At 31.9% G+C, this 25,624-nt stretch overlaps 1 protein-coding gene across 1 annotated transcript in view; it reads left to right on the top strand.

Annotated features, from left to right (window-relative positions):
• LOC129217432 (tumor susceptibility gene 101 protein-like) overlaps positions 1-17,535 on the top strand; it is a 40,797-nt gene extending 23,262 nt beyond the window's left edge. The window contains exons 8-12 of the mRNA XM_054851766.1: positions 3,851-4,104; positions 4,743-4,835; positions 7,914-8,047; positions 16,886-16,988; positions 17,266-17,535. Of these exons, the coding sequence (XP_054707741.1) occupies positions 3,851-4,104; positions 4,743-4,835; positions 7,914-8,047; positions 16,886-16,988; positions 17,266-17,349 (668 nt within the window). The 3' untranslated portion in view covers positions 17,350-17,535. The remainder of the gene's footprint in view (positions 1-3,850; positions 4,105-4,742; positions 4,836-7,913; positions 8,048-16,885; positions 16,989-17,265) is intronic.
• The last annotated feature ends 8,089 nt before the right edge of the window (positions 17,536-25,624 follow it).

Below are 25,624 nucleotides of genomic sequence, written 5' to 3'. Positions count from 1 at the left end.
GGGGGGTATGTGTATGTAGGCATATGTGTTTGTGTCTGTGCAGGCATAAATGTGTGGGTAGTTGTGTGTATGTGTGTGTGAATGTTTTTGTGTGTGTGTATGTGTAGGTGTCTGTATGTATGCGTGTGTGTATGTGTGCGTTTGTAGTTGTGTATGTATGCACGTGTGTATGTGTGCGTTTGTAGTTGTGTATGTATTTGCGTGTGTGTAGGATATGGATGCAACCTAGAGACGGCTTTTGCTGCAGGTGCAGCATCGTGAGGAGCCGGTCGACGGTGATGGTGCAGAGGATGGCGGTGGGAAAATACTGTTTGACCATGGATTGTATGTAATTTGGCAATCTGCCTAGTAAAGACTATTCCATCTGAATGAATCTAGCAGGGGAGAAGGGAAAATAATGATGGGATTCGGATGCACACGTTTTATAATGTCACTACTGCCTTATTCATTTATTGCATTCTCAAAAATAAAATAAGGGGAAACAAAAACAGTTACCATGGAAACAACAAAAATAAAATAAAATACAGTAGGCTCTCTATTTAACGACTTTCTCTATTTAAAGACGACTTTTCACGGTCCCAGATGGTCCACTATGGTGTTAAAAGCATTCTATTTAAGGACGCTTTCTACTTAAAGACGATTTTTTGTGATCCCTTGAAAGTCGTTAAACAGAGAGCCAACTGTATTTTCATTTCGTTTTGGAACTTAAAAGCAAAATGGTAAGCCCAAAACTTTGTTGTGACTAAATAAATCAATTAATTTTTTCTGTGAGAATATACACTGGACGAAGTTGAAAAATTAGCATATCAGCTGAACAAAGAGGCTGAGTGGACAGAAAGACCAATGAGGAGATTAAGTAAGGTGATGTACGACAGCACATGCGCAGATATGCAGGTAGACGTAATGGGGGAGTGTCTGAGTAGTATAAAGCATGTTGTCAGTGTAAGATCAGTATTTCTGGCAAAGAGATTGCACGCCGTATAGCAGTTAAAATCACACCGAGTTGCTGCCTCAGTGAGAAATGGCGAATAATCAATCTGTTAGACGACATCTGGATGCTTTTACCCGAGGTCGAATCATTGGGAAGTTGTAGGAAGGCCGCAGTGTGACAAGTGTGGCTGCAGAGTTCGGAATTGCTCACAGCATCGTTTCACGACTTTGGAGACAATTTCAAACTACAGGAACAGCTATCCGGAGGTTCAGTAGTAGTCGTCCACATGGAACCACACCCACAGATGACCGGTATATTGTCTTACAGGCCAGAAGAAACAGGCGGCAGACAGTAGGAGAAATCGCTAGACACACAACACAAGCGACTGGATGACCGATATCGCGTTTTACCGTGACCAGAAGACTGCACGGTGGTGGTCTGTTTGCACGACACCCTATACGGTGTGTACCTCTAACGCCTGCCCATCGGAGAAGGCGTTCTCTGTGGTGCTGGGAACACCGGAATGGGAGAGACAATGAATGGGAACGAGTACTCTTTACAGATGAGAGCAGATTCAGTCTGAGTAGAGATTCTCATCGCATACTCATCTAGAGAGAGCGGGGAAGCCGCAATCATCCCTCAAACATCATTGAAAGGGACAGGTATGGAGGTCGCGGTGTTCTCGTTTGGGGAGGCATCATGCTTGGTAGTCGTACAGACCTTCACATCTTGGACACAGGTTCAGTCAACGGGACGCTTTATTGTAACGAGATTCTTCTTCCATATGTGCGTCTATTTAGAGGCGCTATGGGACCGCAGTTCCTTTTCATGGACGACAATGCACCATGTCATCGCACAGTAGCTGCCGAACAGCTCTTAGAGAGTGAGAATATTGAACGTATGAATTGGCCGGCACGATCTCCAGATCTCAATCCCATCGAGCATGTATATGATTTTCTAGGCAGACGCTTGGCAGCTCGTACCTTACCACCAGTAACGATTCGGGAGTTTCGATTGGCGCTGCAAGACGAATGGGCAGCAATGCCTCAACAACTCATTGACACCCTCATTCTCAGCATGGGCAGATGCTGTGAAACCTGCCTAGCTGTCGGGGGAGATCATATCCCCTACTAAAGACCGCATGTTTCTTGCTGGACACCCATCACAGGGATGTTTCGGCCTTCAGTCGCATTGTGCTCCATGCTTCTTTTTCAACAAAGCTTTTTTTTTTCCCTCTGATTTCTCTTTTAGTAAGTGTTGCTTACATTACACATGTCCTTACGTATTGGGGATCTTACGGTATTAAATGTGTTGATTTGGAAAGCTTTTGTGCAAAGTTATATTGAAAAAACCGTCTTGTCCTTAATTTTTGCACACCAGTGTAGATCGAATATACTTTATATTTAGAAAATGTTACTGTGAGCAAATTTTTATTTTTACAAAACTAAGGCTAAATAATAGAGAGGAAAAAGTGCACATTTGAAACAAACCAACATCCCTATAAATTAATAGATATGTCCATTTCCGCCTACAAACCGGATATTAACCTTTCAATGTAATTGATGGTCAAACAGTAAAATGATAGGACGCCAAAAACAATCAAGTGAGAACAATAAGCAATCGTGATTGCTCAAAAAAACAAAAAATTCATTATTCATAAAATAACATCACATGTTCAGCTCAAAGCTTATTTGAAACTGAATGCTTTGTCTATCCAATGTTGCACAGAATTTCTTTCTACAACTATACGAGCCAATATTAAGTGGACAGATATGAATATTGATGGAGCATAATAATAATGATCATAGAGATTTTCTGGTTTAAAGATTAGAGTTTGGGCTTCCAGGCACACTGTGCAGGTTTTCTTTCTATTTGTCTGGAATCTCATGACTGTAAGCATAGTAATTATCTGGTTGACCTTGCTTGCTCCGTATACACAAAACAATGTCGAAGTGAAACAAATCAGCCCAAGTTTGAAATTGAAATCTTGTATTGAAGAATATATGGTTGGTTTAAGAATTTGTTGCCCCATTTCCTTACTTTTTCATTCATTTTATAGTGCGTTTCATAAGTGAGATTTTTACTGTGCTGCTTAACAGGATTTGGAATTTTTCCTTTTTAAAATGTTTAACAGTTGTACTCAGTTCAAACAAATATTATTTTATGTTATTTTCAATTGAATTTTGGAGGTTTTGAGCTTTTTTTCCTTTTGTCACAAGCAAATTATTTTTCTTCCCTATGCCTCCAAATGCTCCCGATGAAGTTTTAAGGGATGACATAGCCTGATTGGTTATGCATCAGACTCATGCCTGAAGGGTTGCTAGTGTGGTACTGGTCGATTGATGACTCTCCAACTATGCTCAGGATGACTAATGAATCATTAAATCTGTTGTGGTCTCAAAGTCTTTCAAGTTCCCATGACAAGTCAACTGCCATAAAGATGCTGTATTAAGAGTTATTTTGCTTCTGGTCTGGACAAAAAATATCTAACTGTTAATTACTAAGTCGATTTGTGTTGACATGTGAGCCACACCATTTGACTAGATGAATAGGGAATAGAATGCAAAAGAAGAAGATATTTTGCATGCATTTATCAAGATCAGTCCCCCCCCCCCCCTGCTCCTTTTTTTTAACAAAAAAGTCAGGGATTTGCTAAAAGAGAAATCACTAGCCGCCCTGAATATTTAGTGTTATCCTTGATACTGAAATATCAAGTATCTAAGTTCAAACTGCTAAAATTCATGTGCGTGCTTTAAATACCTACGTATTTGATATCTAAGATTATAAGTAATGGGGGAAGAAAATTTTCGAAAGAGAAAAGGCCACCCTGTTGCTGTCACAAGAAAAATGTCAAAAAAGTCTTATTGCCAAGATGAAAATAAATATAAAGGTTGTGGCTAATTACTTTTTGAATTTTAGGTAATTATCCTGTTGCTTCTGGTTACAACTATAGTGGTTACAATGCCGCTACAGGTGGAGTGCCAACAACCAATAATTATCCTCCAGTAGCTGCTACTGCTTCAAACCCATTGCCATACCCCCAAACTACTGCCTCAAATATGACTCAACAGAGCAGTGGTACGATAACAGAAGAACATATTCACGCCTCTCTTCTGTCTGCTGTAGAGGATAAGTTAAAGAAACGTTTGCGAGAAGTTCTTGCTCAATCACAAGTAAGCTTTAATTTTAAATAAATGAAGAATGTTATATATATATATATATATATATATATATATATATATATATATATATATATATATATATATATATATATATATATATATATATATATATATATATATTCAGTGCAACAGTTTTAAAATTAAACAGAGCATTAAAAAGAATTTCCAAGAAGAAAATAAACACATTATTTTATAACTAGGAAAACATGGTGGAAAGTTATTCAGTTGTGTCTTATTACATGATTTATGATCCATCTTTCTATGAAAGATTTATTGCAAAATTATGTGATGCCTCCTAAACAATTTCAAATATTTTAAATTAATGTGGAAAAACTCCCAAAATATTTTTATTCCTTAAAGTATTGGAACTCTAGCTGCGTTTTTCTTTCTAGACACAAAAGTAGATTTTATAAGTTAAATTGTCAATATGAATGTTTACATAGTACAATAAAATGATATAAATAAATTGTAAAATATTGTGTTTATGTGTTCATATAAAGAACAAAGAATTTTGGTGTCTTGAAAATGTAGCCTGAAAGTTGATTGTGTCTTGTAGAAATTGCATGAATAATTTCTTACTTGCTATTTAACATTCTGTGTTAAAACTTACTTTATTTTGTTTCCTTCAGGCTGAAATTGAAGTTCTTAAAAAGACAGAAGGAGATTTGAACAAAGGCAAGTCAAAAATTGAAGAAATTATAAATCGTATGCAACAAGAGCAGGTTAGTTTTTCTTTCTACTTCTCTTTATATTTTTCTTCAACTCATTAACTCTAACAAAGGTTGTTTGATTGAGCTTAATAACTGCCCTTAATAATCTTTTGAAGGGGAGAGGTCATGGTGTAAATGAAGATGACAGGGTATTTTGTTGATGTTTTGAAAATCATTTTTTACACTTATGTCGTTAACCATTATTTTTAATTTTTTTGCATTGAATATGTACTTCTTAAATTTTATTGGCATACTTTTCTCTCTGTTGCAAAAATAGTATTTTTCGTAGGACAATTATTGTTTCAGTGCTAAAAAGGTTTTACTAGCCTGCTATGAAATTATTGCCTCCAAAATCTACATTTTTTTGCTAGTATTTTTAGCATGCTAAAATCAAATTCAAAGCCAGAAAGTTACTATTATATAGCATTTATTATTTAAAGAGTAAGGTTAATTTTAGTGAAATAAAAAGCTCTTTTTTTTGACAATACAGTTAATATATATTTATTTGTATAACTACTCCATAATAAAGTAACATTTGAAGAATATTCTGTGAAATTTTGAGTAATTTTTATGCAGAAATGAACCACATTGACTCTGTGGATGTCTCAAAAAAGAAAAAAAGTTTCATTTCGATGCCTCTCATAGCTTATCACTGGATCTTCTGAAATCAAAGAACCATAATGATTCTTTAGTTAATAAGTTTTTGCAGATAACAATTAGGGATGCACCGATAAGCAAATTGGCCGATTATCGATCAATCTGCTCTGGCCGATTAATGATCATAATAATTATTCTAAATGCTACCAATCCCTACTTTTTTCTTTCTTTCTTTTTTTTTTTTTTTTTGACTTTAGAAATGGTTAACAGTTTATTTCTGTGAAGCAAATTTTCTCTTCTTTCCTAATTTTCCAAAAATAATTTTAAAATTTCATGCCATTTCTTTCAGCCAATTTTCATATTAGTGTTAATAAAAGCACATAATGTTAACTAGACATGAAAATTTAAAAATATTAGAGGCAGCCTGTGGTCAGCAGGCAAATTTAGAAACATTTTTTAATTTATATTTAAAAAAAAAATTTTTTTTTGCAGCCATTTAATTCAAGTTTTTTTTAATTATAAAAAATATCAGGTTATCTTAAAGCACTATTCTAAAAGGGGAAACAAAGGGGAAATAACAAAACTCATGAAACATGATGTAATGTTGTATGTGCATATTTGTTCAAAATAAAATGATGAAAAATTAAAAAAGTAAAAAAGCAAAGTATGCACATATTTCTTTTTTACATCAAATAATATTGATTTTATTCTACTTTTTGAATCAAAAATTAAATTTAAATTGTTTGTTGTGTGATATAATCATATGTATAGTTTTGAGGAACAAAACAACTGAAAAAATAATCAAGTTGTGTCACCAAAAGCCAGGATATCATCCTAAACTTTAGGAAATGATCATGATTTTCTTTTATAAAAATAAAGCAAAAGCTTTTGGGAGGTTTTTTTTTTTTTTTTTTTTTTTTTTTTTTGAGCAATCACGATTGCTTATTGTTCTCACTTGATGGTTTTGATGTTCCTATGATTTTATTCCCCCCTCCCTCTGCAAGCACCACCGTCGACCGGCCTCACGATGCTGCTCCTCTAGCGAAAATTGTCTCCAGGTTGCGCCCACATCCTACCTGCCTACATACATACACACACGCATGCCTACACACACACAAATACCCACACACTCATGCCTCCACACATACACAAACACACGCCTACACACTCACACACATGCCTGCACACAGACACAAACACACACGCCTACATACCCACACACACATACCTGCACACGCAAAAAAACACGTGATTGCGAAAAACATAATTTGAATTCAAGATGTCAAAATTCAAATAAATTCCCCCCCCCCCTCCTTGGAGAGAATCAAATAGAGGTTTCAGTGGGACCATAAACACATTTGTTTATTTCTGCCCTTCAAATGATAAATAGAAATAATATGAATAACAAAAAAAAAAAAAGCAGCTGTAAGGCGGGTAATATGAAAAGTGTGGGGGAGGCGGAGGGTGCTGGGGAGGGGGATAAATATTTTTTGCATTCCAATTTAAAAGTCCTGTAATTCTATTATTTTTTGTAGTATCACGTGAATTCTGGCTGTGAGAATGATTTTTTTTTTAAATTTTTCATTCAGTTTTACGTATTTTCTGAACTTTTTGTTTTTACTCTGTACACTTTCCTACTGCAGTTCTAAAAAAATTTTTGCAGCAAATCATGTTTATTTATTGTTCATAAATGTATTCATCATAGTTTATTGTTGAAGGCATGCTTAAAAAATATTTTGGAAAATATTATTTTTCACCAATTATGAATAATCCGCAAAACGGCCGATTAATTGGTGCATCCCTAGTAACAATGTCAAGTGTGTTTTCTTTTATTCATTTTTCAAGTTTCTACAACTTAAAAGTCCTGTTTTTCATCAAGGGAATTAAAATTTTGCTATTACAAAATTGCATTAAAATTTATTGCAAGATTACTTTATTATTAAGTATTTATATAAAAAAAAATGTACCAACTGTCATCCAAATTATTGGAAATGTGACTTTTCTTTTGTATCAAGTTAACTACTTCCCCCTTAAAGTCATTTTATTTTTCTTGCAACATAATTTTCATTTGTCCAAAGAGTAATTATAAAGCTGAATTCAGCATGTTGTGTGTGCTTCAAATATTGTTTTTTCTCTAAAATAAAGAAATAGTATGAAAACATTTATGATGAAATTTGCTTATTTATACAACAAACATTAAGTGATTTTGCAAGAAAGCCTGATGTGGTAAAAGATATAAGTAAACAAATTGAAAATTGCGATTTCAGCACTTCAACATTATCAAAGATCATTTTTTATTTTCAGTAGTAAAAAAAAATATATTTTGTAAGCTACTACTATTATTATAGGGGGGAAAAATATGCTGATGATGTTTTGTTGGAAAAAAAGTATATTCTATGTATGATTGCTTGATTTTAATTTAAAATGTTTTATAATAAATTACTGATTTGACACTAACCCACTAGTTAAATCTCTAATATTTCATATGTTTAGAAACAACTGGAAAAGAATGTACTAACCTTAAGTTTAAAGGAAGGAGAAATTGAAGAATTGAGGCAAAAAATTGAACACCAAGCCAATGTTCCCATTGATGATGCTGTTGTGACTCCTGCACCTCTATATAATCAGTATGTATTTCAAATTTTTTTTCTGTATTTTCTGCTCCGCTCTCCCCTTATTTTTTAAATAAACAAATTTATATCGTATCTACTGTACATGTTCCGCTGTATAGACAGAATAATTTTTTTCTTCCAATTCTAAAAATCTTAACTAATAAGTGTAGAATCTGCAGACGGTACAATGCAGATGGAATGAGATATCGAATATAAATCTTCTAATTTTTTTTTTTTTTTTTGAACTACTGAAAGGCAATTTTTATAGCTTGCAAATTTTCATTAACTTGTTGTTTTTTGATTAAATATACTAATTATAAATGTTAAAATCAGTGGTGTTTCTTGGTCTATTTAAATAGAAGATCAAAGAAAAAAGGGAAAAGAAAAAGTTTGCAGACATGATGTATAAATTAAGTTATGCATTGATAAAAATGTTTTGACATTTATTTATTTATTTCTAACAACAAAGTGAGCCATTATATTACTTCATTCCATGTTGAATACAAGACAAGGTACAGAAATTTAGTTTGTTAATTTGATCCATTTGTCTGACTTTTTTTTTAATACTAGAAGGCTCTGCCCCCTGTTTGCTGACGCTCAGCAACCCTCGAAGATGGCTTTGCAACCTTATTTGATTCGCAAAGATTTAAATCGTCAATTAGAAAGAAACAATTAAAACGCCTTATGAGCTCATTTTGGATCACAAAACATCCCTTCCCCGGGTTTCAAAGTAACTTGAACCAACTTACAGGGTCGTAAGGTCTAAGGGGCTCCTGAGCATTGCAAAACTGCTGTTTTGTGTGTTTGAAAGGTCATTTTCATATTTGTGGTCTCTAGTAATATATTTTACTCTTTAGCTGGGAGCTTAAATTGAGTTAAGCCTAAGATTTTCTGTTTAAATCGAAACCCTTAAAGTTTTGTGAATAAAAAAGAAACATGCGAATCAAAAAGACGTAACTATGGCAACGCTAAGTAAAACATCAACCATTTTAATGGAGATCAGAATATTCGAAATTGTTTTTTAATGGCTTGTAACTCATTTTCCTTTGGAGATACTGTTTGACCATTGATTACATGGAAAAGCTAATATCCAGTTTATAGGCGGAAATTGATGTATCCATTAGTTTATAGGGGTGTTAATTGGTTTGTTTCACATGTGCACTTTTGCATCTCTATTATTTAGTCTTAGTTTTGTAAAAATGAAAATTTGCTCACAGCAACATTTTTTAAATCTAAAGTATATTCGATCTATATTCTCACGGCAAAAATTAATTGATTTATTTATTCACAACAAAGTTTTTAGCTTACCATTTTGCTTTTACCTTCCTGAATGAAATGAAAATATTTTATTTTCTTTTTGTTGTTTCCATGGTAATTATTTTTGTTTCCCCTCATTTTATTTCTGAGAATGCAATAAATGAATAAAGCACTAGTGACATTATAAAACACGTGTGTCAATATCCCATCGCTATTTCCCCATCTTCCCTGCTAGATTCATTTAGATGGAATCGTCTTTTCTTGGCTGATTACCAGATTATATACAATCCATGGTCAAACATTAGAGGCTTAGTTTTTCAACCATTGGTCGAGTTAGATCTGGAGTAAAAAAAGCCGCTCTTTCCAGTGGTGTCAAAAAGAAAACTGGGACAATTCCTTCGCTTTTTATTGATCGATTTAATGAAGAAAGTAGTGCCTAAATTTTAGCTAAGCCTAAAAAAGTTGGAGCTAAAAACGCAAATAACTCTCACCGTATATAAGTTGGGGTATTGAAACAAATTGCATAGAACGCGGAAAATCCTACTCTTTCCAATGATACATAATATTAATATGTGTAAGTAGTTTTTCACCCCTGTAATAGGCAATTTACACGAAATTTGAGCTTAAATTAATTACAAGAAAAAAACTAATTCGAATTAAAAAAAATAAAACCTCAGGTGCACACCCCCGGGCTCAAAGTAATTTTGTACAAAATTAAAGGCTGTAGGTGCTATAGGGTGTCCTGGAGGCAGGCCCGCCGCAGACTTCCTTCCAGAATTCCTTTGAAACCTTACTTTTATTTACTATAAAGAGATGAGGTAAACAAATAATTTATGTTTATATCTAAGAATATCATTCATAATGCTTTTCACTTCCTTCTGTATTCAACCTACACAGAGATGGACAATAAACTGCATCACTTTTGAAAAATGTTTTTTTGTACTTAATTTTATGCAATGTGAATATTGTTGCAGCAAAAAATAGTTGTTGGATTAAAAAAAGGCAAACAATTTAAAAGGCAACATTTAAGAAACCGTGAAACATGGCAGTAAATAAAGTAAGACAAACAATCTTAGAAAAATCACAAATTTGCCAATTACAGGAGACATGTTTCGGCGTTACAGGGAACGCCTTTTTCAATGCAAAAAATAATGAGCTTATGGATGAAAAGACATCTGACAAAAGCCAAGAGCAGACAAGCATGCAGCTTAAAAGATAAAAACAGCGGATTAGCCAAACACCAATGACAAAGTTATAAACCAACCAGGAACCAAAAGGAATGCAAGCAAAGGCCAAGAGCTTTCTCTTAGGTACGAAACTCAGAAAGAAAGAATTCAATTGGGCAAAGATTAAGTCGACGCTTAAACAAAAAGAAAAGAAAATGTCAGTAACCGTGAACCGCAAGAAAGGAAAAGCTGAATGGAAAACCATGATATAAAATAAACAGAAACTATAAATATTTAAAAAAAAGGAAAAATAAAGATAAATAGAAGAAATTTGGGAGGGGGGGATGTCAACAAGACAAAAAAGGTAAAAATAAACAAAGGAAGATAGAAAAAAGGGGGGGGGGGAATGGGGAAAGGACAGTATTAAAGATATGGGAGCCAAATGTTAGAAAAATATGGAACTGCACTAAGATCGTTAACTAAGTTAGAATGTTCCTCAAAATATGAAAGGATTCCCAAAAGTCAAGATCTGATGAATTGGGGCATTTTTGGATAATCTGATAAGAGTTAAAATCAAAAGAGTGATTCGAATCCAAACAATGTTGAGCAATACTAGACTTATTTAATTGTTGTTTTTTCATATAATTTTGATGCTCTTTCAAGCGAATTTTTAAAGCATGCCGAGTCTGTCCAATATAGGCAAGTTTACAACTACAATTAATTCTATAAATTCCACAACAATTAAGAGGGTGAAAAGGATCTTTAAGTGAAGAGAATGAAAGTTTATTAACAGGAGAGAACACCACTTGGAATTGGACACATTTTAGAATCTTAGCAACCTGATAGCTTACAGATGGGAAGAATGGCAAAACAACCAAATTCTTTCTGATGAAGGTTCGGTTAAGAACATTAGTTTGGGATTTATTTGAAAGTTTTTTATAAATGGAATCAATCAAAGTTGGCGGATGGTCTCTATCAATTGCCACAGCTTTAAGATAATTAAGTTCCACTTTAAGAAGTTCCGACGAAGAACAAATATTAATTGCGTGATAAACAAAAGAATTGAAAGCAGAATATTTTTGATTTGGAGGATGAGAGGATAATCTATGAGGAGGTAAAGAAACAGCAAAAGGTTTGCGATAAGCAGTAGTTTCAAAACCAATTTCAGTACGAGAAACAAGTACATCAAGAAATGAAATGCAATTTTTCCATTCTTTCTCACAAGAAAACTGAATATGAGGATCAATGGAGTTTAAAATAGATAAAACCTCATCACGCTAAAACTGATTCTGGTTCATTAGAACAAAACAATCATCAACATACCGAACATAAAATTGAAACTGCAGTTTTTGGAACAGCTGAACCTCAAAATAATGCATGTAAATATCACTAAGAATGGGGCTAAGTGGGTTTCCCATAGCCAGACCATCTAACATAATATAAAATTTCCCATTAAAAACAAAAGAACATTGCTTAAGACAAGTACGGGTAAGGAAAATTAAATCCTCAATTTCCGTATTGGTGAAATGAAATTCAAAAAGTCTTCTACGAAAGCATAACAATGAACCCTCGACGGGAACGTTTGTAAATAAAGAGTTAACATCAAAAGAAGAAATTGGAACGAAACTATGAATTTTTTTAACATCCTCAACAGAATTTTTAATAGTAAATAAATTGTCTCTCCTAAGAGGAGAAAACACAGAGACTAAATATTTTGCAAGTTTGTACGAAGCCGTACCAATATTGGAAACAATCGGCCTGAAAGGAATACCAGCTTTATGCACCTTAGGTAAAGCATAAAATCTAGCACAATTAGCTGTAGATGGAACAACAGAGTGTTTAACATTTGAAGGAATAGACTTAACAGACTTGACAGCAGATGAAATAGTTTTTAACTCTTTATCACTAGGATCTTTAGAAATTTCAGCATATGACCCAGAAGAAATCAAATCATTAGTTTTATCAACATAAGATGATTTGTCAAGAACAACAATTTGGCTACCACTGTCAACTTTGGTAACAACCAGATCAGAATTCAAAACTAAGTCTTTAACAGAACGGCTAACAGTATTAGCAAATACAGGTTTAGAAATTTTCAAGTTAAAGTCAATATTAGAAGCTATAAGATACCGAATTGAATCTTTTTGAGAGGAAGTTAAGGCACTAAATTTAAAAGTATTCTCAACACGAGCAATAAGCTTTGAAAAAGAAGGTTTAACAATCACAGCAAAATTATGATTACATTTTAGAGCCTCAATTTGAGAATTGCTTAATGGAATGCTAGAAAGATTAACAACAACATTCTTATTAACAACAGGTAAATTATCAAGAGGAACGACATGAGATTTGCAAAGCATAGCTAATTTCTTTTTCAAAACAATTTGATGTTTATCAGAGGAACGAAGGGTTCTAGACCAAGAATTTCTGTCAATGTTAAAGTCGGGAATGGAATTAGAAACCGAAAGATGTAAATCATAAAGTTCACATTCAATAAACGATAAACGCTTCCTAGTTTCCTGGATCGAAGCTCTGAGTAAAACCAATTTCGACCGAAAGATTACTTTGTCAATTTTGACAGAACGTGGTAAATTACATTTCAAAGAGATAAATTTTGGAGTAATTTTCTTGCGCCTACACTCTTGAAGAAATTTTAAATGGTTCAAAAAACGAAATTTCTTAATCCGAAGATTGGCAAACCTATTGATTTGAGACATAATCAAAAGCAAAAACAAAACCGAATGAGAATAAACAAAATCAAACAATAACGGAATGAATAAGAAACAAGAAGTGAAAAATCACGATCAAAATACAACAATGAACAAAATTCAGAAAACAAAAACAAAACACAAAATGCAAAAAAGACAAAAAAACCCCCAAACCAATTTAATACAAAGGAAAATATTACAACACATTGAAAGTACAAGAAGCCTTGAAGGATCCTCTTCTTTTCCTCCACGCAGGCGGCACAGGATGTGACTCCACGTCAGCAGTATTCAGAAAGGGGAAATTAGGATCTTTCAAGTTAGTACAAGAAAACCTCAAATTGCTTTCTCTGATCTCACAGTTGAATAGTTCCAGTTGATCCAGAAAAGGTCACTCAGACTGCAGAAGTGTTCCTGAAACATCTTTTTGGTTGAGGAAGACTTAATTCTCTAGACGCCTGACGATACACCGCAGTAATAACTAAGTAACCAAAATTTGTTCTCCGAAATTTAAAATCTGGCAACTCTTCCACCCACAAGTGCAGCAGCTTCACAGCATTAACTTAGTGTATATCCTCAAGTACAACAGTGACTGAAGAAAAACACAAATTGAATTGGATGGTGATGTGTTATGAAAAAAGGGTGGACAGTGCACAATACTTTCGTCAATTCCCGTTCTTCCGCTCGTCCCCCCCTTCTTCTTTACTTAATGTTTTGTCACTACAAAATAACCGTAATTATGTGAGACTGATCTCAGATGCCAATGAAAATGCTGATCTTTAATTTCCAAGTTTTGCATGCATGGTCTTAGATGAAACAAATGAAAATTCAGTGTCTGTGCTCAGATTTGAAGATGAGGATGATGACGATGTTGAATTAGATACTTTTTTCCCAGACTTTTACTGACATTACTATATTCTCCTTATATATTTTACAGGTTTTTCTATAAGATATTATATGCCAGTTTTTAAAGTACTAAATGAATGATATTCTGCAGTATTGTTTTTTGAAAATTCTTTAATGGTCACTTTTTTTCCATTATCATATTCTCATTCCAAAGCTAGAAAAAGTATGATTTGCTTAAGAAATGGAATAAAAGCTACTTGTTTATAAAATAAATGAAATTTATCAATCGTTTTGCAGTTAATGTTTTAAAAAGAATACCATAAAATATTCTCTATTGTAGAAAATTATTTGTTTTGCTGCTTGTCACTGTACTGGTTATCATTATACACATGGGTGATAAAAATCCTTCCATTCGTATTTGTACTCGGAATTGTATTTTATGCTTGTGTCTATATTTTTGGTACAGGGCGCAGTTTTTGTACATGCAAAAATATTTACATATTAGTAATTAAAACAATCTTATAAATGTGTTCAAAGTATTATTAAAAGTTGTTTTTAACGAAAAATTAACATGGTTAAGTGTATAACTTATACATTGTTTCCACTTGGTATTTCCTGATTTCAGAATTTTTCTTAAAAGTTGTTTTTCACTGCGTTTTCAAAGTAAAAAAAAATGTGAATGAACAACTGCTTTCAATCACTTATATATTTTAAACAGTTGCGAGATCTTTTAGTTTATTTTCCTAGTTTCAGAAATGTTTTATTCATTATACAATAAATATATGAATTAAACTAAACTTTCAGTCAAAATTTGTACCAAATTAGCTGTACATTATGTTGCTCAGGGTTCGCGTTTACGCGCTATAGCGGGTTTTTTACGCAAATTCGCGGAAAGGGGACGCAACTTCCGCGAAAATTCGGGTCCTGGGAACCCAGAAAACCCAAAAGATAAGAAACAAAAAAAAATTGTGGAAAATGCTGAAGACCCATTTAGTAATTGCTTTTAAGCTTCAATAACCAGGAGAATCAGCAGAAAGGAATTAAAATGACCCTATCTCTTTATCAGCTATTCAAACACACCCCTATTGTTGACCAATCAATGGAGTTTTATTAGTGATAAGACTGGAACTTACAGTGACCTCCTGGGCTGAGCTCAGGGAGCAAAATATTGCAGGTACATAAATAGTCCGTTGTACTGTAAACTGTATTCTAAGAACAAGCTCTCCCTCAACTTTTATCTTTTCTGAAAACAGCAATCAAGACTAAAAGTAAGAGTGTGGTTTCAATGTAATCATCAGGATTAATACAAGACAACTGTACAGTAAAATCATATCTATTTTGCACTCATGTAACCAGAATTATTTTTGAAAATCATGCATCCCCATTAAGAGGATAGGAGAAAAAAAAATAGCGAACATTTTCCCGATCGCGCTGAACACAAAGTTCTGAACTACACACATTTTTCTTCTTAAATTGCTTATGAATACTTGAACTTTATACAAAAGCACTTTAAGCTTGTCCTCTTTCTAGTAATTCATCTCTTTCTGATGGGGTTTTTTTTATTTGGACTTGCAAAAGTCAGGTATTAATCGACCGCGCCATTTTCAAAATGGCGCGATTTTAAAAATAGCACGGAAGCCAAAACAGATATTTTGAAAGAGTCAAAATTAAGTCAAATGTACTGATTTAAGATTGCAAATGAGCAGTTTTCACACTCATGTGAGAGAATGGTTCGGTTTTTGAGATCGCGATTTTTGCGTTGGGTTCATTCGCTTGCGATTTTTTTCTTCTATTTCTGTGTAATTCCCAATGATACTTGATGATAGTTCATGCTGGATAGGGGGGAGGGGGCTTTTTGGTATTTTCATCTAGAAAAAAATTCAGGAAAATAAAGGTAAAGGAAGTGCTTTCTGCTTGATCAATCAGAGGCACTTGATTAGTATTTTATGGTAAAATCCAACTTTAATTTTTTTAAAGTAAATTTTGAGTGTGATTATCTCATTGAGTTTCTCACATAACTAAGTCTTGCAAGTATATTATTTGAAAATAATTTTACAATGATAATCATAAAAAATAAAACCAATTTAATTTATTTCATAACTTTTTTAAATCACTATGTAAATAGTTTTTTTCCCAAGTATTAACCTTTTTATATTATTCATTTATATGGTAAGATTTTCTGTTTAAAATTTAAGGGACTCATTTTTTCCACCAAAGGACCCAAATCTATTTCATTAATGGGTCCCTGGGACTCAGGTTATGGATAATTGAGCGTGAACACTGGTGCTGCACATTACTAACAAAGCTAGTATCTATTTTACTAAGTATGATACTCTTTTTTTTTTTTTGTTACTCCGAAGTTTGTTAATTTTTTAAATTTTAGTCAGTATGTGGTCAGTATTTAGTCAGTATTGGTCAGTATTTTATAAATTTTGGTCAGTAAAGTCAGTATTTTTGGTCCTCCAAACAGTTTTACCCCCCGCTAATATGACTGATACAAACAAATTTATGAATTTTTGGCTTTGTATCCAAAAGTAAGTTCTCAAGGATGGTTTTTCATTCACAAAAGTTGATCAAATAAGAGTTTAGATGACAGACTATTATTTAGTAACCTACAATATTGTATGTAAACTACTTATCAGCATGTTGAAATTTCACATAGAATTTCAGAGCTATCTCCTATATCAAATATATAGATATAATTTTTTTTAAGTTTTTTTTCTTAGAATTACACACTCCTTTTTTTTTTTTTTTTGAATTTTTATGTTTTATTAATTGCATGTATATATTTAATTTACAAATATGTAATTTTTTGAAATGGAAGTTGTTTATCTTTTTGCTTACTGATTAAGAATTTCTATGCAATTTTAATGCCCTTTTAGGCTTCTCAATGCATTTGCTGAAGAGAATGCTACTGAAGATGCAGTATATTATCTTGGAGAAGCCTTGAGAAAAGGTGTAATAGACTTAGACATTTTCTTAAAGGTATGGTTGCGGAAGATTTTTCTTTTTCTAAGGCAGTTTTTCACTCAATCTGTGCTTCACTCTCTCTGTCATTCTGTGCTCGAATAATTCATGAGTTCATCTACCTGTTTAACTTTTTAAAAATATTGTTTGCTTCGAAATGTTCTCTTTGTGCAGTTATACATTTCATTAAGTCATTAAATGCAGCGTTAATTTTGATGGTAGTAACTGTCTTGAAACTAGTTAAAATCTTTGTCATTAAAATCTGTGATGCTTTATCTCTGTTTCTTTTCTTCAGCATGTACGTTCTTTGTCATGGAAGCAATTTATGTTGAAAGCTCTGATGCAGAAATGTCGAGAGAAAGCAAACCTTCCTCATTAATGGTAGACGTTCCAGGAGCACTACAAGACTCACAAACTGTAAAAAGAATTTTCTGATTTTACGTTCCAGATATTCAAAAGCTTTATGCAAGAGCAAAATAATCTGTTCTATTAGAACCTTGTATAATATACATTGTTTAATCGTAAGAAAATATTTTAATTTAAATAAACCTGTTATAATATTTAAGTCTTGAAGTATCATTGAATTACTGTATTGAAAAGCAAAATTATTTTCAAGATTCATGGTGCTCCACACTTTTATAGTCTTTCATTTTGTTTGGTTTGAGAGAAATATGGGATGTTATCAAAAACCTCTGCTAAAAAAACGAAGGACTGGGAAAGAGGTGGGAGGGGGGGGGGCGATTATTTCTAGTTGTTCAGAAACATTGTTTGAGAAAAATTATATTCACAAGGTAATTAATTTTGTGCATGTTCGATTTGATAGATTTTATCTGAGGTAGATAATGAGTCTTTTCACTTGAAATGCTAACAAGAATTTTTTTTAAAAAAATCAATTTTTGCTGAGTATGCTTTGCATTGTCTGGGGGTTGTTTAGGATCTAATCTATACCAATAATATAAAGCTATAGAGTTTATTTGAACGCGCTAATCTCTGGAACTACTGATTCGACTTGAAGAATTCTCTTTGTATTGAATAGTCCATTTATTGAAGAATGCTATAGGCTATATAACATCACGCTATGACTAATAAAAGTGGAGTAGCAATAAAAAATGTTATGAAAACGGGAAAATTTATATCTTAATATGTAGAAATCTTCTGTGCGGACATTTGTCAACATAAGGTTTTAAACGCTTGGACCGATTTTAATCAATTTTTTTGTGTGTAATTAAGTTGTGGCGAGCATGGTTTAGAAGCGTGATAGATCGAATCAGAAATGTTTTTGTTAATTAATTAATCAAAACATTGGATGGTTATGTCTCCCAAATGATTAATATTCATTTTAACCTATTGTTGAGCGAGAACTGAAATAAATATTTAACTTGTTGCCAAAGGACAATAAGAAAGCCAGCTCTGCTTTTTGTAATGAAATTTCCTACTGTGATAAGTCAATTGAGAATAGATAAAATGTAGACAGAGAGAGAGAGTGAAGCCTTCATTTCTTGAAAGCAACGATTTTAGGTCCCGTGATATATTTTAAAGTAAAGTACTAGAAGAAATCGGGTTTCTTTCACTAACCAAATGATCAGAAAGTACTGTAGCAACATTTGTTTCTCGACTCAAATCCATCTGAGTTTTGGCACTAATGGAAGTATACTTTAAGGATTATCAAACATATCAGTACATTATTAAAGAAAAAGATGGTGGAATTTAGAGACGAAACAAATTTTATTTTCGTCCAGATAAATTACAACAGGGTAGTTCTGTACACAAAAGATCAGTGCAAAAGAAGATTTTAATCTGGTGAAAAGAAGAAATTAGGTAATATATGAAAATCATTCAAGTATGCAAAGAAAGGTAGTAAGTGAGACAAATGCTTAGCAAGAGAGCGGGATTTAAAAGCTTTCATTCAAAAGATTGGAACGCTAATTGGTCGGAGTTCGCTTCGCTCACTGATCGACTGGATTACAGTAATGTGGTGGTTTGGCGACTATGGCTATAAATAATAGAGTTGGATGATCGTTTGTTTGCATTTTAAAGCTACTGTTAATGTAATTTATTGTATTTTTGTTTATTTGGCAAAATATTTTAAATTGCAAGGAATTGTTTTTGGTTTTAAAAGAGTGTTTAGTCATTTTACTTGAAGAATGTGTTTATTTTACATCAGGAGGGATGGGGGATGAATGATTTTCGCTTATTCAGAGAACTGTTTTTACCTTTATAATTTTTTTAAACGATATCCTTTCTATTGTTTTATTCAGGGTTCGTACGCTCCGGGAAAACCGGGAATTGTCAGGGAAAATGACACTGTCAAAAATGTCAGGGAGTTTTCAAATTTTGTCCTCCAAAAATTTTTTTTTCCATTTTTTTCCCAAGGAATTAAGTACCATGAGATCTAGTCTTCGTTTTCATTGTGATTTCACAAAAAAAATTGTAAATTTTTATCTAAACCGCGCGCTGGCACTTAAAAACTGCAATCGAAAAATGCACCAAAATAGCGAAGATTTTCTTACATGGAGTCAGTGAGGGGAATGCTACAAGGATAGCTACTAGGAACCATGCTCATACTATGCTGTTGCGAACAGCGAATAGATTTTTGAATGTCTTTTTTTTTTCAATCTTCAGGTACATAATTTGATTTTGTAGGATTTTTATATTGGGTTTTGTTTTCCTTACTTCTTTAACGTTTGTTTTTGTTTTTATAGTTGAAGATAATTTCTTATCTAAGTAAATAATTTGATTTGTCGTATTATTCAATTGTGATTGTTCTTTGTAACATTTTTATTATAGCATTGTTTATTTGGCAAAACACTTCAATTTTCTGGGGAAAAACCTCTTCACTCGCTAAAGGGCAGGGTTATGGTCAGTCGTAAATACAAGGGAGGAGGGGGGATCATGCCCCCCCCCCCTTCCTCGAAACCTGCGGTAATATTTGAATGTTTGCTTGAAAATTTTTTTTTTAAATGTCAAAACCATGAGAAAAAGTAAATATCTTTTGAAATTCATTTTTTAAAGCATTTAAGAAGTAATAGATACAAAGAGGGGGGGGGTCATGGAAGTCGTGATCCCCCTCCGATCTGCGACAATACTTTTTAATCTGTTGTAAGGTTCATTGCATTTGAGCAATGAAAATGATTGCTTGAAAAAATACTTTTGTGCTGAAAAAAAACCCTCCTTAGTTTATAGACATAAAGATATCTGACAAGAACTATTGTTTGATTTCTTTACATACATTAAATTCACATCTTTTTGCACTGAAAAAGAAGTTTTAGTGATAAAATATTGTTGTTTTCAAAACCTGGCAAAGTTGTCCCGGTTGACGGAATGCAATTTTTTTCGCAATTGTCTTTATAGCATTGTTTATTCTTTTTAATCATTTTTTTTTTCAAGCTAAATGACTAAAATTTTTATTTCACTCAAATCTTCGTTTGAAAGTATTATATATTTAACGATATAAATGTCCCCCTCCTGCCTTTTTTTTACCTTCCCTTTCATTTTTCAGATGACTGGATTCTTGGTTATTTTTACCTCTTTCTCAATCAGTCTAGATAAAGGGCTTTCTACTATAATCACTTCATCTGCTTGAATTTCATGTTTTTTATTGCACCCAAAGCGTTTTGAAAATCCAGGCATTCCATATTCTATTCTTGTATGGTTGTGATGTTTTTAAATAGTGTTCATGTGAACTGAGAGAAACATTCATCCTTAATCATAAATTTATTTGATCTTCAGAGCTTAAATTTTCTTTTATTTTACTTTTTAAAGCATTTTAATTGAATGCTTTTAATACAACATCAGTAGCAAAATATGATTAATTTTCAAAGCTGACTTAGCATAGCTTATTTATTTTAAACAGTACCTTTTACAAAATATATCAAAATAATAAATAAAACGATGTATCTCAAAACATTTTTGAATTTTGTATCAAATATGAAAGTATTTTTCTAGTTAATTGTTAAAAAGAACAAAATAAAATATAAATTATAACAGAATACTTTTACACTAATTATTCGAATTACTAAAAGAATAATAAATCGGTTTTGGGGAAATTATATTGAACATCTACACAATGCTTGAATGTGCATTATTAATTTAACAATTAAATATTGTTGCCTCAGAGCAACAGTAAGATATCTTGGTGTCATTTCTGGGATTAGAGATCTTATTGTTGCTCTGAGGTGATAATATAGTATTCAAATTACAAATATCCACAGAAAACTTAAACATGTTTTTTTTTTTCTTTAGTATTCATATTTCATGGCATATTTTTAGTTGATGTCTGATTTAGGGAATAAATAAGCTTCATGTTAAGAGTTTTAACATTTTAGTGTTTACTTTCAGACTTCATACCTGGTGTGTTAAATTTAAAACTCTTTCACATGAATATCAGTATATATTGAGGCAAAGTGAAAGAGTTCATTTTTCATTTACTTATTCAAACCTAATCATTTATTTATTAATTCAGTTAGATTCCTTCACATTTAATAGTTTACTTACTTTAATTCATTCACGTATTTTCTTACTATTTGCTATTTTATTCACTCATTTATTTTTTGTCATATATAAAGGGGGGAAAACAGTTTAGACAAGTCAAAAATCCACTTTTTTATGTCATAAAATGGTATTAAAACTCCTCAAAAATAAGTTGCCAAAGTTTCAGTTAAAAATTTACAATTAGTTAAGATGCTATGAGCACTTAAGTGACCGAGGAGATACGAAAATGTTCACAGCATTTTTTTTTTTTTTTAAATGTGTTTTTCTCTAAACAACTTTTTTTAAAAACTTGTAGGCATTCTAGCTCAAAGAGTTATACCCATCATTCTGAAAATTTGTGTGGATATTCTGCATTCAATTTTAATTCATATAAACCTCACTCTGGGATAATATTATTGATAAATATATTTTTTTAAGCAAGAAATGTGAAACACATGGTAGAAAAACATAACATTATGATCAAACACCTAAAAAACCATGCAATTTTCAACTTTTTTTCATCACAATTAGGATTATATTCTTAGGAAATATGTTGTTGACAAAAGAGGAACCTGCATGGGTCGGGTAAAAGGACTTGTACGCCCTTAAAAAACCTTGAAAAGTGCTTGAAAAAAAAGTTCATTTTCAAGTGTTTGAAAACCTTGAAAAAGTTTCTTAGCGCTTAAATTCTCTCAAAAATCATTGGATTGAAAAGTTTTAAAAAATTATTTCACCAATGCAATTTCCTGAACATGTGTTCAATATGCAACATTGCGAAAAATTGCTTCCATGTTTGGGACTTCAATCGTTTTGCATCTTGTAAATATTTTGATGTTTTCTACAACCGAAAGATATTTTGACATATGGTACCTTAGATTAGTTTATTTTTTGTTTAATTTCATGAATTAACAAAGGAATCAATTTGGAAACCATGACAACATTGAACTTACTTGGATTTTGCGGAAAATCGCTCTCGTGTTTCAAATTTCAGTCATTTCGCATCCTGCAAATATTTAAATATTTTGGCTAATCAAATGTTATTTTCGCATATGCTACCTTAGATTAGTATTTTTTTTTTTTTTTTTTGTTCAATTTCCATAAAAAACAATTCTTTCAGGAAAAAATATTTCTTATAAATTTTGGAAACAACCCCATTCTTTTTGTATCTATTTATTTTTTATTTTGGCCAGTTTAAATTGATATTATTGATCTGAAAAATAACATGTAATGTGTTAGGTTAATTAATATTCATTATTTTTGCACTTTTAAATGCTTATACATGTTTTCAGATTGATTTAAATGCATAGTGAATTAATTTTTGATTGCTTCTTTTTTATCTGGTGTAGTGACATTTTACAGATAAATATAATTTAGTTTTTTAACAGTATTCCTTTTTTCGAAAATTGTTTTTGAAAAGTTAGCACTTAATAAATATAAATAAAAGTTTCATTTGCTACTTTTTTAATATTAACTACCTATATGATTCAGATTTTTATTCCTTAACAATTAAATTACGAAGACGTTTATCTATTGTGCATTGAAGTTACAACGAACCAGCTTCATTTCTCTGATCGCATAGGGGGCGGGGGGGGGGGGGGGTAACGTTACGTCTTTGTACAATCCGGGTTTTGGACACAGAAGTTAGAGCAGAGGAAAGTATTACGAATTAATAAATGAAAACTATATTAATCTTTACTGTAACTCCTTTCAAATTTTCTACTTCTTTCAATATGTTTTGAAGTAAAAAGGAAATATGATATTAAATTAAAAAATTTTGAGAATTTATCATTTCTTCAATACGTTTCTTCCTCATTTTAATTGTTTGCTCCTAAAGTATTTTATTTATTCATTATTATTTTTATTCATGAATTTTGCAGACTAAAAATGCAAATCATTCAAAAAGCCTCTTAATTTTTTTTTCATCTTAAAAATTACTCAAAATTCAAATTGAGACTTTTGATTTCAATAATTGTTTGGAATGCAATAGTTGAAGCAGAGCAAAATGAAATAAATCAATACATGAAAAATAACATTCTACCCTCAAAATAAATAAACTCGTTTCAATTCGAAGAATTAAAAAAAAGAAAGAAATGAGAGATCAGGAATAGTTTTTGTAAAAAGTAAATCAATTTTATGTAATTAATATACAATTCTGTTAGTTTCTGTTAAGTAATTTTTGCAACAGAAGAGTGTAAAATAAGTGAAGTTGAAAAATGAGTGAAGTTTTCTCTCTCTCTCTCTTTTTAATAGTGTTGATGGCATTGCACTATTTTTATTTCTTGGTACACTAAAAATATTTAACTTGTTGTGTACAATGCTGAATATTTGCAATGAGATACAATTGCAGTTCGGCAGTTTGTGCGTGGAGTGAGAATGCTAGCAATGTTCTATATACGCACGTGCGTCCAGTGCCAGAAGGAGCAGGGAGTGGGGATGAATCTTGACGTCATCAGCGGAGATGGGGAAACTAAGGGGGCAGGCCTAATCGGGAGACTTTAAGATTTAATTAAAAATAACTAGCAGCCCGAATGAACTGAAATCGGTGTCTATCTTTATAAAATGGCTTAAATTTTCATTAAAAAAATATAAAAAAATGCATGCATGTTCCTCATTGTGGCTTCAATAATGCCCACCAGCAACAAGCTCTGATGGTGACTGCCCATGGAGAGTAGCTGCTACTTCTGGTGGAAATAACTTGAAAAAAATGCCAACTGTACGTCAAAAAATGAATAAAATATCCTCCAAGTTTGAACAAATTCTGATTATTCTTTTCTGTTAAAAAAAATTCACGAAAAACACTAAAATTTCGGCCTCCTAAACTGGTTTCCTTCCTTAATTAATTTGTTTATTTTCCTGTTTATTGTTTTGTTTATTCATTCAGTTGATTAAAAAAACATAATAATTAAAAGTCAAACAGAAAAATGTTTTATTTTTCACTTTGGCAAAATAGTTATCCACTTTTTTGAAGGTTCAAATTTACTTCCAAAAAAAAAAAAAAAAAAGATGTTTCAATGCAAGTGCTTGTTTCTTCTTTTTGCATTGTAATTTTCAAAAGAAATTTCTAATTTGTTCATTGCAAGAAAGGTAAGTTATCTGATTCTATTTCAATTATCTATTTCACTTTGGCATACATTCCCCTTCTACAAAATCCCAGATATACTATAAAAGAACTTTTTAAAAGGCTAGGTTTATAAAAGAATAGTTCTATTGTACTACCCTGCAATTATATATTAGTGAGATTTTATTTGAATGTAATGGGATGTATAGTACACTTCATTTGATAAAACTTATGTCTTTATGCTTGACTAAAATGAGCTGTTTTAAATATAGCACAACATCTATGCATCAAAAACTCTTACAAAAGTTGATAAATTAACCCAAGTGTTTGAAATTCTGAACATAGTGTATTTCATCAAATCACTAGGTTGGTGCATAGATTTAATTTAATTTTGGTTTCTAGTTGTTGGAAAACATATAATTGGTTGATATTTTCAGTTTGAGTATTTCAGTGGATATTTTATTTTCGACAAATAATTGAAACAACAATTCATTGAAAGTTCTAGTTATCTCGAAATGAGCTATTAATGAAAAAAAAGATGATTTTTAAAATTGTACAAATTGTATGCTAATAATTCAACATTGGATGATAATATGTATCTTCATATAAATTGTTTCTCAATAAACTATATACACTGGCAAACATTCAATAAATAAATATATATACAATGCACTTTCAATAACAGTATGATAAATCATGGCAACATTGATAACAAGTCTTTGGCAACTTGATTTTTCAAAGACTGTTTGCAAAGAAATATATGAACAATTAGTTGTTTACATTCTTCGCAGAAAATATTCGTTTTTGGAGAGTATATGCACCATATGAAATTTCAGCTAGTTAAATATTCATATTTTCAGTATAGAATGGGCTTAGATAATATCTTCCCATTGTAATTACAACCGATTGGAATGCCTAGAAATTGGCATAAATTGCAGTACCCATAGCTGGTATGTCACAATCTTGTGCAATAAATTGATGTTTAAACTTAATAGTAGAATTGCACAAACTCTACTCTCAATAGCCCAGAGAAATATAAAAAACTCGGCCACACCTTGGTTAGACGGAAAAATGACATGTGAAAAACACATTGCATGAGTATTCCTGATAACCCGGAATTTCTACA

The sequence above is a fragment of the Uloborus diversus genome, chromosome 1, assembly GCF_026930045.1.
Source record: "Uloborus diversus isolate 005 chromosome 1, Udiv.v.3.1, whole genome shotgun sequence".
NCBI classification, from domain to species: Eukaryota; Metazoa; Arthropoda; class Arachnida; order Araneae; family Uloboridae; genus Uloborus; species Uloborus diversus.
The sequence above is the reverse complement of the archived record's forward strand: the minus strand, read 5'-3'. Positions and strand labels throughout refer to the sequence as shown.